This window comes from Bison bison, unplaced genomic scaffold (genome assembly GCF_000754665.1).
Source record: "Bison bison bison isolate TAMUID 2011002044 unplaced genomic scaffold, Bison_UMD1.0 scf7180017864057, whole genome shotgun sequence".
Lineage (NCBI taxonomy): Eukaryota > Metazoa > Chordata > Mammalia > Artiodactyla > Bovidae > Bison > Bison bison.
Window position 1 is genome coordinate 2434811 of NW_011494629.1, and position 17374 is coordinate 2452184.

General features: G+C 43.0%; 1 protein-coding gene across 1 annotated transcript in view; it reads right to left on the minus strand.

The window, feature by feature from the left end:
• LOC104985737 (constitutive coactivator of PPAR-gamma-like protein 1) overlaps positions 1-17374 on the minus strand; it is a 116559-nt gene that overhangs the window by 20588 nt on the left and 78597 nt on the right. The window contains exons 11-12 of the mRNA XM_010836060.1: positions 15286-15460; positions 5492-5741 (exon numbers count right to left, since the gene is read on the minus strand). Of these exons, the coding sequence (XP_010834362.1) occupies positions 5492-5741; positions 15286-15460 (425 nt within the window). The remainder of the gene's footprint in view (positions 1-5491; positions 5742-15285; positions 15461-17374) is intronic.

Genomic DNA, 17374 nt, shown 5'->3' on the forward strand with positions numbered 1-17374 from the left:
TCATTTCGGTAATAATTAATATTCATCCACAGGAATGTAAACATAAAAGGGGAAGGAGGAAGTTCTATCCAAATGATTAAGAGGGGTATTTTCAATAAAAATCCCAATAGAAAAATGAAAGTGCTCACTGGTGCCAGGTGCTAGTATTTGCACACAACCGATTCCTTAAGTGGTCACAGCCACTCTGAGGCAGGAACCATTACTGTCCCATTATAGAGACGGTGAAGTGGAGGCACAGAGCTTATGTACTTCACGGTCAAATTATGCAGTAGAAGCAAAAAGGAAGGTAAACAAACAAGGTAAACAAGGTGGGTGTTAAATCTCTATGGTATTTAGATTTGATCAGATATACTTAAAAGAGTGATGTAGAAGTTTTACTTTATTAAACTGCCAACACTTACAAAGATAAAAATAATACCCTATGTAATTGGTTGAGTGCCAAACATCTTAAACAAAAGTCTTACTGAGTTTTAACCACAATTTGATGCAAGAAACAGCAAATCTGAACAGAGTCTCCCTACTTTTCTCTGAAAAAAATTATTGTGGAAAGATTGTGCTCAATATAAAATGTTCCTTGCCTAAGTATCCATATTTTGCATCCCTTTTATTTTTCTTATTTTTTAAAAACTGTGGTAAAATACACATAATATCTGAGTAGCTAACACTTCAAAATACACCTAACAAAAAATCTAGCATTTTAATCACTTTTAGATTGACAGTGCAACGGCATTAGGTATAATCACTGTATTCCAACAGACATCCCCCACCATCCATCACTACAACTCTTTTCATCCCGCAAACACTAATTCCCCTCTTCATCCCCTAGCCCTAAGGCTAGATGTTTCTTTAAATATGACGATTCGGGGAAAGACTGTGTCGTGGACAGGGCGTTTTTCTCAAGTTCCTTCCTGGTTTTCCTGGCAGCAAAGACTCTCGGCACCCAGTTTAGCTGCAACAGAAAGTCTTTGGGGTTAGTGGTGGTTTAGTCGCTAAGCTGTGTCCGACTCTTTGCGACCCCATGCACTGTAGCCCGCCAGGCTCCTCTGTCCATGGGATTTCCAAGGCAAGAATATTGGATGGAGTGGGTGTCCATTTCCTTCCTCACAGGATCTCCCGACCCAGGAGATCAAACCTGGGTCTCCTGCATGGCAGTCAGATTCTTTACCAACTTAGCTACGAGAGAATCCCAATACCTACCATTTCCTCCATCTGACTTTCTATTTACATTTTAACAAAGTTAACCTTTATCTTTTTCAATTCAAGTCCTCAGAAGGAACTTCTGTATATAGAAAGAGCATGATGTGCGTTCCTAAAGATATGCATATATACAGACAAACAGCTTAAAGACCACAGAACATGGACGGTACCACCGGCACTGCAGTGAACAAAAGCTGACCCTTCGATCTCCTGTGTCCACACTATCCTTATCTGTGCATGACAGTGTTTTCAATCCCTTTATGTTTCTCAGTTTTCTCCAGACACTTTTTCCCATGTCTTCCTCCTGGGCCAGGCTTTACGTTTTCTACCACTGGAGTCTGAGGGTATCTGAGTTCTCCGCTAGTCACCTCTCCTCACACTGCCCTTCAGAAGCACGGAAGCTGGACTAGAAGAGGTCTCCAAGTCACTTGGTGGACAGAACCAACGTGGTCTGCCTCCGACTGGCACAGCTGGGCAGCTGAACCCTGGCTATGTTCCTGGCTATGTTGCAACAACCTGCACTTGTTTGGGGGGCTCAAACCCTCTATCTAATTTATTCCCTCTATCTAATTTATTAAGTTCCTCCAGAAAGTAACTCAGTTTGTCTTCTCAGAAGCTCTCTTGGATAAGGATGTCATCGGTCTGGTCTCAGCTGTCCCCCAGGAAGGCTGCTTTCTGTTTCGTTCTGGATACATACTTGACCCTCACACTGAACCTCTGCTCAGATGCTAGTCCCTCCTTGGTGTCACTACAAGGATTCTAGAGATTTGGCTGTCATTCTCCCCCTTTCTGATTGCTCTATTCATTCATTCATTTATTTATGGCTATGCTGGGTCTTCCCTGCTGCACACTGGCTCTCTCTAGTTGTGGCTCGCCAGCTTCTCACTGTGTCAGCTTCTCTCCTTGCGGAGTACTGGCTCCAGGGCGCGTAGGCTTCACAAGTTGTGGCACACAGTATCTGCTGTGAATGGGATTAGTTGCCCCAAGGCACGTGGGATCTTTCCAGACCAGGGATGGAATCTGTGTCCCTTGCACTGGCAGGGAATTCTTAACCACTGGATCACCAGTGAAGTCCTGACTGCTCTTGCAATGTCACATTTGGAACATATGTAACATATAGGTACTGACATCACTAGTGAAAGCATAGAGAAGATCACCACCTCCTGCCCCAAAGGCAGAAGTTGAACCTCATCACGAAAGAACATCAGCAAATCTTGACTGAGAAAAAGTCTACCCAGAGATTGACAAACTGCACCCAGGGGCTGGCTGGCTGTTTTTAAACACAATTTCCTAGAGCAGCCACACCCATTAGCTCACATGTTGTCTAAAAGACATAATCTCCAGATCCCTGATCTATAGAACACACCAGTGTTTACTCTTCAGAAACATCTCTGCATCAACCCAAAGAAACCTGAGAAATCTGGAGGAGACAAGGCACCTGAATGCAAGAACAAGGCAAGATTTTGTTGCTAATAAAGGATGTTACTGAGATAAAAAGAAAAATCTGAGTATCTGTAGATGAGATGTATCAGTATTTTTCTGATTTTGAGGATGTCTTTAAAAAAAAAAGAAAAGAAAGAAACAAAGAGCTTAGGGATAAGGGTGGTGTCATACTCACAGCTTCCATTCAAGGGATTCAGGACAAACAGCCAGGAGAAGAGAAAGCCACTGCAGTAAAAATTTAATATGTTGGGAAACTGGGTGAAAAATAGCCACCAAATCTTTGTACTAATTTTGCAATTTCAAGTTTAAAATTATGTTAAAGAAAAAAAAAGATTAAGGAAGGGAAGAGCCTTTGGGATGACAGCCTGGCCTTGTGGCTGCTGACATTTGCCCAGCTCAGCCATCAAGGCCAAGGGTCACGCTGTGTGGCCTCCAACAGGGCCTTACCATCTTGGGGACACAGAAGCTGCCCTTTGGTGCCTCTCCCCCAACCTCAGCAGACTGCTGTCACACAGCTGCAATTTCTCCAGAGAAAGACCACTGGGCCCATTGGCCCTAGACTATAGCCTGTCCTTGGCAAGCCCTTGGAGAGACACACCAACCTTCTTACTCATCTGCACCTGCCCCTGCCCCCACCCCCATGCCCTTCATCGCACATTCTTAGCAGGCCATACCCATCAATCAAACAGGCCGTACAGGGTATACTCCTTTACCTACTTGTCCCTGTGGCCCAAAACACTCACGAAGGTAGAACAAATTCTCTTTGCAGAGATGGACCAACCCATTTACTGATGTCCTGACCCCAAATCCTGAGACTTGTGCCACAAGCCACTCTCTCTCATCTCTTCCCAACCAGCCCCTCCTCCTCAGGATCTGAAACTCTGTGAGTCTTATCAAGTGGGAAACTCCACGGCTTCAAGCCCACGCTGCACACAACAGTCTCTGCACAACCAAGCATGTCTTCTGGCTTCTACCCAAGTAGCAAGTATGAGGGAACCTGTGCTGTACTCATGGTACTCATGTACTCTTGACACCACAGAGATGAGCATGGGAGGAGGCTCAATCAAACTCAAGATTACTAGTTGCATTTGTTAACCTTTTCAAGTTCTAAAATGAGTATGATTTTTATAAACAACCACAAAACAAACAAATAAATGGGAGCCAGGACAATCCTGAAATCATGACTTTCCAAAGGCCATCTGAACAGTGCCTAAAAGAGGCAGAGCTATTTCTGGAGTAATGGCCAAGGAAGTCATGAGGACTGAGCCAAAGACTGGGGTCTGATCACTGTCCAGTCTGCACTTGCTAGGTATCCCAGTACCCCATGAGGTCCAGTGAATGAACAGACAAGACGTGAAGGCACCACAATCCCAAGCGTCATGAAACACTATGAGCACCGTGCAAGCATCAACAGAGGCTGTCCCCCAGTAACATATGGGTGCTTCTGGCCAAGGGGCAACCGAACAAGCCTCAAGTGCCACACACATCGTTCTTACTCAGGGCCCAATGGGACCTTCAAGTCAGGCATACAGTAGACAGTTAGCTGTCTACCCAACACATGAAATGCCACATATGATTTTAAACTTGGAAGAGAGAAACACAAAGTAACCAAATTCACTACTGCTATTTAATCTTCCAGTAACCCAAAGTCTTAATGTTTTGGCTAATATAAAATGAATTCCATAGAGGAAATCAGAAGATTCTAAAACCAAAATGAAAAAATTAGTCTCTCCCACTAGGCTAATCCTCAATGGAGATAAAGATAAGAAACTGATATACCACGCTATACTATTGTTGTTGTTCAGTTGTTAAGCCATGTCTGACTTTTTTGCAACCCCACAGACCATATCCTGCCAAGGCGCCTCTGTCCAGGGAACTTTCCAGGCAAGAATACTGGTCTGGATTGAGATTTCCTACTCCAAGGGGTCCTCCTGACCCACGGACTGAACCTGCATTGTGGCTCCTGCACTGGCAGGGATTCTTTACCCCTGGCACCACCTGGGAAGCTCAACAGCATTGCTTTTGCACTGGCCGGGAGCTGAACCCGGGCCTCCCGTGCAGCAGAATTCTACCACTGAACTACTCCAAACACCAACAGTCTCCACACAGGCGTTTGTGGCCCACTGACTGATAAGAGTCTGGAAAAACACAGTGCACATATCTGGGTTTTTAACCTTCTCTCCAAGGCAGGAGTCAGCCCCTTAGAGACAGCAGGTTCCAGGGCAGGGCAGACACAGGACGAACCTGGGCATCCTGTGGTGCTAGAAAGCAAGGACATGCTGGAGGGTCAGGGGGGACAAAGGACACAGGAGCCACTTAACAAGCTCCCAAGGCCTGAGCTGGAACAAACTGAACAACCAAATAACAAGGCTGTATCAGGTTATAACCCTAGAAAGAGAGATAACCACAAGTCCATACTGATCTACATATGATTAAATAAATGAAGGAGGAAGAAGAGACACATTTTACCAAAGAAAAATTACTAATATATAAACATATAATACAGTCCCCCAATAGTCATCAAAAGCTTTAACATTTAAAGGATAAACTATATTTAAAATCATTATGATATCTACATAAAATATAGGTTCATCAAATGTTACCTATTCTATAAACACACTATACAGCATCAACTCAAACTCATGTTGTATTTACATGACCTATATTTCTATAATATAGAAAATATTAGATGGGAACAAATTCAACTGACAACCTGATTCATCTGGAATAACCCCAGGTGAATCTGGGGTACTGAACTGTAACTTCATACAGTGCACTTCTTTGAGAGGCACTTGTACAAGCCCCTGCTGGAGAACGTGCAGTGGCTGAAGAGGCGGCCAGTGGCACCTACCGTAGGACCCAGCACAGCACCGTGAGATGAGTGGGCACACTGGCTGGGTTGAGCATGGCTGGTGTGTCTGACCTCATGCAGGCCAGGAAGGCCCTCATTCTGCGGTTCTTGTCCTCCACCGCCTTCCCCAGCCACAGCCTCTTCAGATTGGGGCAGGTCCATTCCCTGAAGGCAAGAGCTTCCACCAATTCCGGGGTTTGCGGCGATTTCCCTTTGTAAGCTGCCCACTCTTTAATGATCACTGGTGAAACTACAGAAAGGAAAATGAGAGAACCATTTATGCCCTATCTTAGCTACTTTAAGCCTGACAAAAACAGCTCTAGTAATTACAGTATGAAGATGTCACTTCTTGTGTAACAATGCATTCTCTCATTAGTAAGCGATCAGTCATCAATCCCCAACTCTAAAATATTTTGTTTTCTACTCTATGCACTTCAGAGACTCATTCAGAATTTCAGTCAGACCATCAATAAATTTCTTCTCAAAGATTCCCCATAAAACTAGTATGTATAAATCAAGGATGTTAGACAAAATTTGCTTTAATATTATAAATTCATTAATAGTTTTAGTAATAACAATGGGTACAACTTACACATATTTTGCGATCATCACAGAAATCAAGGAAAATCCAATTTAGATAGCTGATCTTTTTCTCCATGTTTTTACTAATTAGATCTGAGAAATAACTTGCACTTGGCAGCCACTTTACTTAAGCATCTCCTACTATATAACAAGTATAACTGTTAAACTCCATAAATAACCTTTTATCCACAGTAGTTTTACCACTATTAGCAGGAATTAACTCTGGAAACAGAAACATGCATATTTCCCCACAAAATTCCCAAATAATTTAAGGGAAAAACGGTGATGGGGAAAGGAGAGCAATAGAGATAAAGCACACTGCACAGAAGTATGTTAAAACTTCTCCCCAAAGTGGATTGATAGAAACAGTCAGATGGTAAAACGTGGGTGTGCATTTTGTAACAAATAGCTTACTCTGGTCAATAAACATGAGAGCTGAAGCAGGGCCACATGGAGACCCCATCCTCCCCTCACATGGCTGACAGCAGGTACAGAAGCCAGGATGGTGCTGATTCTAATGCAATCTTGGATACGTCAATTCTATCCAAATAACCATACCCCCTTCCTGGGCTCATTTTCCTTAAAGTAACACCTGAGGCAAACTGAAGACTATGAAGAAGCCAAATCCTGACAAAATTAAATGATTAACTGGCTCATCTCCAGCTCCACACCAAGTCTAGACAATCATCTCTTTCAAGGTCATGAAGAATTTTAGGAGTTAGATACGTGGATAGGCACGATTGTTAGCAACAGGAAAAGCAAGCTTTGCACAATCAACCCCAGTCAAGTCAGATGGTAGTGTGCTGCAGAGGAGCGCCATGACCAGCCATTCTGCAGGGACCCCAACTCCCAGAAGCAGGCTGCTTGAGCAGGGGTGCAAAATCAAGACAGTTTCTGAAAATTCTTTTACAAAAATATAACTGTTTTGTCATTGAGGGAATCCCTTTAATTCACATTTGAATATCTTAGTGTTTAAATGTTTAAAAAAAATTCTAAACTTAAAAGGTTTAAAGTCCATCAAGTCAAAACAGAAAGACACATGTATATATAAATACATGCATCTTTAAATGTATCTATTTTAGGTGCCAGCCACACACTCATATGGTCCCTGCTGTCCAGCAGACCCTGTCCTTGGACTCACAATCTAAGCCGCCCACCCCATTCCTGCTGAACTCCAGTGCACACAGCTCCACAGATTGCCACCTGTGTGCAGAGGGCAGGCGCCACCACCACAGTGGCCTCCTAGGGGCAGCACACCCCACCTCCCTTTGTTCCAACTACATTCACAGAGGCTGGCACACTGTCAGCCCCAAGAAAACAAGTGAAAGGAGGTAACAAGATAAGCCATTAACCAGTACACTGTGTTTCCATTAAGTCAGTCCACAAAGTTTATTTTCATGCCCCCCCCCCCACAGTAAAAATGAATAAATCTATTTCTCCCATGTAGCATCTTCATTTTGGTGACAAAGATTTATTTAATGGGACTAATTATATTTTATCTTTGGTTTTTAATCTGGGTTAATAACCTAGTTATCTAAGGTCTCTCATGTTCTTTCCCCAAAATAGACACACACACACATGTGTGTGTGCAAACAAAGCTTAAGCTTACTGTATCTTAAAAAACTCAGTTTATAATGCCAGGGTCTCCTTTGAGTTTTCTCAACAGAAGCATTCTTATTAAAACTATCTTCATCTATTTATATCTTTCCCCTTTGTCATCTCTGCTCTTGCTTCTCTTTAATAATTTTTAGCAATTGTTTTATTATATTGTTTTCATTCCAGAAATAAATTTTTGGTTGAGGATTTTCATTCTCAAGGTCAAAAGGCTTAGACCTGTATATGCTTTATGCTTCAAACCCTACACTAAAGTTAAGTGGAGGTCAGAGATGCCAACAATCCCTTCACAAGTTCTCCTGAGTGTTCCCTGAAGCTGCCTTAGTCAGCTGCTTACACTAGTTGGGGCTCCGGGTGTGCCTGAATTTACCTGGCCTGATGCTGTGTGCTCAGATCCTATTCAGCCTGCAAAGGCTGCAGATGAGCACACACCTGTGCCTGAGAACTGCCACCTCACGCTCACCTGACCATCCCTCCCACGTCCTGGTAAAAGGACTTCCCCAGTACAGGCAGGCGACACTGGAGCTGCAAAGAAGTATTAGATATAATAGCTTCCTCTTATATTCTAAGCATTTTTGTTGCTATCTGCACTATTCATGACTAGAATGTTCAAGTCTAATTTGGGAAATACATGTTCTCAGAGAAAATAAATGTGCAGTAACAAAAAAGCTTTGTTCCCAAAGCAAAGATGCCCTGATTTGCTTTATTTTTCACATGTATCTGTTTTTAAACTGAATACTTGGAGATCTTTTGTGTACACCACCACTTAAGCGCTGTGGAATCTTTGGCCAATCGCCCAACAGATATTTATTGAGCACCTACTATGTAGTGGGTGGGGCAGGAAAGGCATCCAGGGCTCAGACGTCAACCACCATGTGTCTGTGTGAAAATAAGGGTCTTCCTAAATTCTGAGGCCTGGGTCCCTCACTTACCTTGCCCCAGCCCAGCCCTAGAACCAGGCATTGAAACAAGGGGGGCCAACAACTCACTCTGTAGCACAGTCCAGTTGAAATGCAAAGACACCCTGCACCTCTGTTATGTGCTTACAACTATGTGAGGTCAACTTATATTTATAGGCTTGTAACATTAGATTAATTAAAGGTCAGTGTTTTATAAATTAATGAATTCCAAGGGACATCCCATTTTCAGGTAGACACACAACAGCAGCCTCTGTGTTATAAGTTCATCCAACGGGGTGGCTGATGCACACAGGGTACCTTCTCTCCCTCTGGCTCTGCGATTCTTCCCAAGTTGCTGCTGCCCACTGTTTTACTCCCTGAGCTCTCCTGAAGCTCACAGGAATAAGCTGATGCAAAGCAGCCAGCTAATAGCAAGTAATCTGGGCTCTTATCATTTTTGCAAAAAAAAAAAACAAAACTAGTTATACAGGGATTATCCAAGTGGTATGGAACAGCTGGATTATGGAAACACGCTGCGTGCAGACAAGAGTACTGGGGTATAAAACCTTCTCTGTGAAGGCACCATTTTAGAAAGACATGTTCGTGCCTCCTTGTTAAAACAAGAATAAGAGAATCCCAGAGGTCAGCTAATCTAGCTACTGTCCATGAATAAATCTTCTGTGTATCACCATCAATAAAGATTTATCCTGTCTTTTCTACTGACAGGAAAAACTCATGATTTCAAGTGGACTACTTTGAAAAATCTGAACATCAGGTTGTCTTCCCTACCTGAAACTAAACTGAATTTTCACACTGGCAAAAAGCAACTCCAGGGTACCAGTTTGCTGTTATTACCAACGGCTAAATTTATAACACAGTTTCTTTGCTGGAAGCACCTCTTCAAAATACAATTTCGAGACATAAAACACTGCTGAAGACTTAAGCTGTTAGTAAAAACCCCATGTTTTCCATCAGTCGTTAATTTTCTTCTATTTTCACATTTATACATATGACAACCAGCCATCTCAGGAATCTGTTATAATACTGATTTGGGGATCCATCCCAGGCCAGGAATAATGAACATGTTTCATTTTGTCAGCCTATTTCAACTGACTGGTAGTGGCTGCCTACAGTGCCATACAATGAATTATGTCTCTAAGCTCACTCCAGAGCACCATGAGCAGTGAGAGTTATGGCACGCACACAGTGTGGTTAGAAGGTAAGGAAAAAGGTGGATACAAACAACTCCCAAGGCTATGGCCAACTGGACCTTTGGTCTGTGTCTGTGCAGTGTGTATTTGGGGAGGAGCCACTGTTTTACTCCCTGAGCTCTCCTGGAGTTACAGAAAACATACACACACAATAAATAAAAACAAAACTTCAACTCCTTCACATCAGAGTTTTATCAGAAATGGGGAAATGGGCGCAATGACAGCTGGTCTATCCTCCTTATGGGAAAACTGCCGGTTAACTTCCAAGCAGCTCTGTGTGCAGGCTGGGGGTCCAACTAGCCCCTCATTTCCTCATGCTGACACATGTGTGAGTATCCTCCATGATTCTGAAGAGTAAAAGACTATGAATTTTCTCCCTAAACTTTTTATACCTGAGGCTGGGAGTATCTTACTGTCCACAAACATATACATGCTCAGTAGGCCACAGGGCATGTGGAACACAGTGTCACATGGTGTTACAGACGCTTGCTAAACCACTTACGTCATTCCTACTGTTCTAGAAACTCCGAAGTTCAAGGACATAAACATTAATCCAAAAGAGTACCATCAAACAACTCCTGCCACACAACACTGCTTTTCCCACAGATGTCTCTTGAGCTCAGCCACTCAAAGTTCTGTGAGGGAAAAGCAGTTTGCTAATGCTACGCCTGAAAAGCTTTGAGGAATAAAAAAATTCAGATTAATATACAAACAGTCTTCACAGAATCGTAAGAAAAATGTTTACGACAACCAATTTTCACACATATGAAAACAGCACACTAATTAATATTTGTCATATTAAAGTATTGTTTTATAATGTGATTCACAATGAACAAATTTATTTTCAATCAGCAATCCCAATGACTTGGCACTAACAAAATTTCTAAAGCAAACTGGATCAGTGGTGGTGGGGGAATCAATGTGTTCCTTTTGGCTTTTCTTAACAGTTTAGAAAGAAGAGAGTAAATATAGGGAAATACAAATGCAGTATTTTGTGATTAGTAGCTCAGTCATGTTTGTTTCTTTGCAATCCATTGGACTGTACCCGCCAGGCTCCCCTGTCCATGGGTGTTTCAGGCAAGAATACTGGAGTGGTTGCCATTTCCTTCTCCAAGGGATCTTCCTGATCCAGGGATCAAATCAGCATCCCCTGTCTCTTGCAGGGAGATTCTTTACCTGCTGAGCGATCAGGGAAGCCCTAAATATAGTATAAGTATAGTAAATATAAGCATAGTATATAGACTTGTTATTTGGGGGCGGGGAGGACAACACCATATTGCTTGTGGGATCTTAATTCCCAGACTAGGGGTCAAACCCTTGCCCCCTGCAGTGGAGACCTAACCACTGGACTGCCAAGGAATTCCCAAGCCTGCTTTTTTCTCTTCAACTATAGCTGAGGTGACTGATCATCCTGTAGTCTTTATAGAACCAGATCCCTTTCTTCTGGTCCTTCCCCTTCATCACTGGGGAGTACCTGGGTGGCTGAGGAACATCCCCCGGGAGAAGAAAAGTCACTACGGTACTAAAGGTCAGAGCTGCTTCCAGGGCAGAAGTGCCTGTGAGGAGCAGCCACTCCACCTGGATCTCACGCACACAGGCCTGGAGGCCAGGGGCAGCTCAGACCAGGTGCCTGGCTCCAGGCCCAGCCCCTATTCCAGCAGCTGCAGAGATGGCTAGCTCCCTGGGCCCATCTCTCCCCAGAGAAACTGCCACCATCACCATTTAGCCCATATGGGTGAGACTGTTTGTGCTGGGTCAACAGTCTGCTGCTTGAGCCACTGGTAGGACCGCGAATTCCACAATAGTGACTTCAGTAGCATTCTCCCACAATAAAACAAGTATTCTTATTACTCTCCTAAAAGCAAAATAATAGAACCTTGGAATGGACAGGGAAGAACAGAAAAATAAACTGCCAGCATATAATTCAATATGATTTTCAAAGGCTGAAATTTTTTTTCCCCTTAAGTTTGTATTTCTTCTAAATTACTTTTGGAACTGTCAAATGACAATAAGTTGAATGTTTCGTATCATCTAAACTTAATTTTTTAATAATTTATTCTTCAACAGGAGGAAAATTGCTTTACAATGTTGTGTTGGTTTCTGCCATACAACAACGCAATTCAGTCATAATTGTGCATATATCGCCTCCCACCTGAGCCCTCCTCACCCCCCTCACCCCACCCCGCTGGGTCATTGCAGAGAGCCAGGCTGGGCTCCCTTCGTTACACAGCACCTTCTCACCACCTATCTATTTTACACACGATAGAGCATATATGTCGATGCTACTTTCTCCATTTGTCCCACTCTCTCCTTTTCCCACTGTGTCCACAAGTCCATTTTCTCTAAATGGCTGTGATTTTTTTTAAGGATTCGATTGTAGATATCCTACTTTAGCCATATTTCTAAAAATGAAACTTTGGTAAGTCATATGAATATTCATTGTAGATTATGAACATTTTATCATATGCCTGAATCAAGAGAAATACTTCCAAATGGATACATGTCCTACATCTAATGAGAGCTAAGTATTTTTGAACAACCCTATAGGCTTCAATATGCCCTTTGACTAGTTCTGACAACAAAGCCCTCTTGGGAAAATTCTTGACTGTCACAGTGACCACACCAAGAACATGCATCTGTATGCACAGCATTTTGAAGCCATGTTAGATCAAAACCCTCACATTCAGAAGTAGCTCCATCACCCACATGAGTAGGAGGGTTTACCTGGAACCCACACAGCTCCGATCTGGCTACCAAAGTGGAAGGCAAAGGCAGCAGGCACGTGGAGAACAAATCTGTCCCGAGGACCTCATTGTGCACTTTCATGTGCCAAGTGCCACTGACTTCAAAATTCATCTACATACGGTCTATGAATAAATGTAGGTCAAATCTTATCAACCAAGAACTCCTGAGAAACTGCTCCAGGTTAGCCTCTTTGGCATTATCAGACATTGTTATTTTCCCATCTCATCCAAATCATAAAGAAGCTACAATATTCTCTCCATAAAATAGTCACTTAGTAGATGTTTCAGGTATGGAAACCTAAACCAGTGGCATCGTAAGAGTCAGTGTTTTCCACCGGCCAAAAGTAACAGAGCAACGACAAACAACTGTGTGCCATCCCTGAAAAGAAGTCAGCAGAGTGGGGAGGGGAGCAGAGGCAGGAGGAAAGGAAAAAGACATGCCTGCCAAATTCTCTTTGAAGTTGCGGTTTTCTCCCACTCGCCCACCCTTCCCCCATCCACCTCACAGCGGAACACTTTCCTCCTTTCTTTTCTATTCCCTGTGCCTCCCAGCCTCCAAATGAGGTCAAGACAGGTCCATCCAGAGTCTCGAAGAGCTCATTTGAGTCCCCTCAGGCTTTACCACCCTTCTCCTTCCCTTGGGCATGCCATTCCCCATGCCCTCCAGCCCTAGCCAGAACTGGCCTGCCATAGGCAGGCTGACGTAGTCATTTCTCTGTGAGGGCTGCATTGGGCCCTATGGTGTGGTTTGTACATTCAGCTCTTTACCACAATTTGCCTCCCTCTTGCTTATGCTTAGAGGATGCTAGTCTATTTAGTCAATACTCTCCCCTGGCTTCTGTTTCCCCTATTGTCTAAAAGGCCAGCCTCTCCCAGGCCAGTAAGACACCTGTATCAACTGGGTACAATTAACTGATGAGGGAGTGGAGCATGCGGGGTGCTGTCAGCTGTGTGTTTCACAGTGTTTTAAAGGCACAGACTGGCAGCAGGGCAAAGGAGACCAAGACTCTTACTTCCCAAGAGCACCTAGCACCTGCAGCTCACCTGCGACACAGAGAACTCCCTGAAACAGGCAAGGGATGCACAGTGCCCACTGCTGACAACATGAACACAGCACACCAGCCATATGCAGGCTGCTCTATGAAGCTATGGATACTGCCAAGGGGAGCCCAACCTAGGACATACCTGAGGGTATTCAGGTTTTGAGCACTGAAAACTCTTGAGGATTTTCTGCATAAAGATAACTGTGTTTCTGGAACACACAAGCAAATGAAGAACAGCCTTTCACCATGAAAGCCAATATGGTGTTACGGGGCTAAGGACACAGCAGCAAGTAGGGCCGCATGGGACCCTGTAGCACTCAGCATTCCAGGACCAACAGAGACCCAAGAGGCTACAGGGACTAAGGTGCTCAGGGCTGGTGGTGAACTGGAGGTCACAGCTGTGGGGCCAGGGTGGCCTGGGTGGGCCAGCACAGAAAGCTCGCCAATCCTGTGCAAAGTTAAAAAGGTCTTCTTTTCTGAGCAAATAAATCACACAGTGGGAGAAAAGGATGAGGATTTGTACTCCTGGAATGTACTGGGCCTTTGAAAAGTGTCCACTGACACACTCGGTGTTTCACATGGTGCCTCTGGCCTGATCAAGGTGGTAGAAACATCAGCTAGAGGAGGCCCTGTGGAGCCGGCATCACCTTCTCCAGCTACAGTCACACAAACAGCTCAGCAGCCACACTAGGTATGACTATCTTCAAGTAAGGGAAGTGACAGATGGCTTCATTCTAAAGGCTTACAGAATCACAATTTTGTCACAGTAATAGAAACAGAAAACAAGAATCTATAGAACTGTTTAGATAAAATTGCTAGACCCTCTCTAGTTTTGAGTTCCAAAGGTAAGATCTACTCCCATACTTGTCCTTGAGCTCAGCTTCACCCGTCACCAGGGCTGCAGTGACCTGCCATACAAGCAGGTGATCTGTCACCAAATATCCTCAGTTTAGAGGAAGACTTAGTAATCTACAATTTCCACACTTCATAATGCTCTTATTTTAGACTGCACATTTGGGGAAACATTTTTGTATTTCCTACTAAATATACAGTGACTTTTATCTTCCCTACATTAGTAGATAAAATCACCTAGAACAGAAAGGCATGATTTTCTCCTCCAGAATCACATTGGCCCACTGAAGATGGAAATACTTTGACCTCAACTTTTGCCCAAATTTCAAACAACAGTTTCTGTCTTCCCACTTCCCCCTCCACCCCTAGAATCGATCAGCTGGAGGCCTCTAAGGGAAATCGTTACAAGTCCCCTCTTGGCCTCAGGGATGTGTGCAGCAACTGCACAGAAGCAGCCCAGTGGACAGCTGGTGGGACCTCCCCAGGAACACTGATCTCTGCAAAGAGGGAACCACATCTCGTGGACACCACAGCAGAAACTGCTGTCAATCTGCCCAGGACATGTTAACCACGAGGATGGCGACCGTCAGGACTGTTTCCAGATCAATGTTCAGTTTGAAGCGCAAACCTGTTGTTTTATCATTTTAGTGAATAAACACCACTGCTGGGATGTTACTGAGGAAAACAACCTGTGGCTTGTCCTCCTTTCGTAAGAGCCCCGATGGAGCCCATCTCCTTTATGTGGGGACTCTCAGGGTGAACTCAGTCACGATTCTTCTAAGGCTTTAAAAATGCACAAGAGATTACGAGGTACCGAGGAAAACAAACAATGGATTTTACAGTACATACATTCTGGTGGAAGTCTGTTCTTTCTAAAAGCAAGTCTCTCAGTTTTCTTTCTGCTTTCTGCCAAGCTAAACAGGACTCCGTAAACATACTGACGAACTGGCCTATAGAGCAGGGCGGCGGGAGGCAGGTCTTTGCTGGCTTCATCTTCAATAGAAACAGCAATTTTGATTTCACCCTTTGCATGGAAGAAAGCAGAATAATATTGCACATTTTTCATGTTGAATTTACAATAAACTCACAGAAATATACTGTATTATCTCCAGTTAATGAAATTGCAATTCTATTCCAAATCAATTGCTTAACAAGTTGCCTATATCAAGATGTTTAGGGAGAGTTCATTTAGCAGGTTTAGTCAAAATATATGCTCAAAGAGTCAAAATAAAACCTACATTGTTTTATTTTTAACCTGGAACAACAACAACAAGAACAAAAACCATGTAAATGCTTCCAAAGTCTTCCAAAAAATCTAGGTCGGTAACACCAGACAACAAATAGCATAGAAAATGCTGAGAACTGGCAAATTTTATGAGTCAAGATGGTCATATGTAATATAATTCGTAATTTTCAATGACCTATATGAAATCCAAGAAAAGAGCACCCTAAAAATAAAATGGTCACAAATTTTCTTTACCAAGCTCTTTCATAAAAAATTATCATATACAAAAAAACCTACCTAAGAGAACTCTTTTAAGTGGTATTCGTTTTTAAAGTGTTCAGCATGTATCAAGCCTCTGCCCCAGTGCATCAAGTAACTCAACAGACGAGTCCCACTGAATGAGACAGCCACCAGGGGCTGGAAATGAAGGAAGCCCTGTTCTGTTCCTCCCCACCCCCACTCCTCTCCGCCAACACAGCAGGGGCTTCCTTGTGGCTCCAGGAGACAAATGACTCTGTGACCGCCTGCACCTGAGATCAGTCCAAACATTCTGTGGTCCATGTTATCAAGGTACATCTCAAGAGACTTCACAAGGAATTTAATTATGCATATTCTTAATATAAGAATATATTTATGACCCCAATGTTTAGTAAATTTATTGATATGTACTCTTTTAATCATGTCATAACATTTATTCTTTCTTTCACATGAATTTAATTTAGAACTGATCTTTTCCCTTATCAGAACCTTCATACGTATTAATCTAATAGGTACACATGTGGTTAACACTCATCTAGTGAGTATTTACTCTCCCAAATTATGAGGCTTTGACGATTCTCTACATTCTCACTTGAAGCTTGAATTCACAGCAAATGTCTCAGCCTGGAAAATTTAACACCAGAGCCACTCAGCTCGCAGGAAACAGCACACATTTCAGTCTAAACTTTTCCCAAATATACTGAAAAATTTTAGGTGACACCTTAAAATCTGAAGATAGTCAAGTTCACTTTTCTCAACCACAGTCATTTCCTCAGTCTTTGCCCTTGAAATCAGGGAGTACTAAAGAGGAGGACAGGCAGTTTTGCATCACTCAGACTGATTTAACCAAAAGTCCCTAAGTCAGACCCACAAGCATGGCAGGGCACAAACAGCAGGGAGTCCAGGGACCTCATATCCCAAACAACCCCAGAGTGAAAGGGCACAACCTTCCCAAAGCTTGAGTCCCTTTAAACTTAGCAAAATCCTTTTCCCGCAAGAGTAACCCTCACTTACCCTTATAATCTATGTTGGACCTGAAAGATAAAATTTTTACTTTATAACCATAATCTGAGAAGTGACACCACACATGCATACCCATATCAAATAACAGATGAGACTTGGAGGCAATTACAATTCAAAAATACATTAAAGGGCCCAAATGATAGCACTCATCTTCCTGTCCTTTATTTTATAAAATATAAAATTAAGCAGTCAAATTAGTCAATTAACGGTTAAAAGTGCAGCTCGAGAGTGCTGTGGAATGGAAGTCACTTGTAATTACTGACTCCATTCTATAAACCATACATGGACTGTAGAAAATAAGAAAAAAGCTTGATTATATATGGTGGTACATATACAGATGAAAACATGATAAAATACACATAGTAATGAACCAATGTTACACCAGAAATCTGGTCACCAAGTTAAATTGTGCATCTATGATTATAAATATGA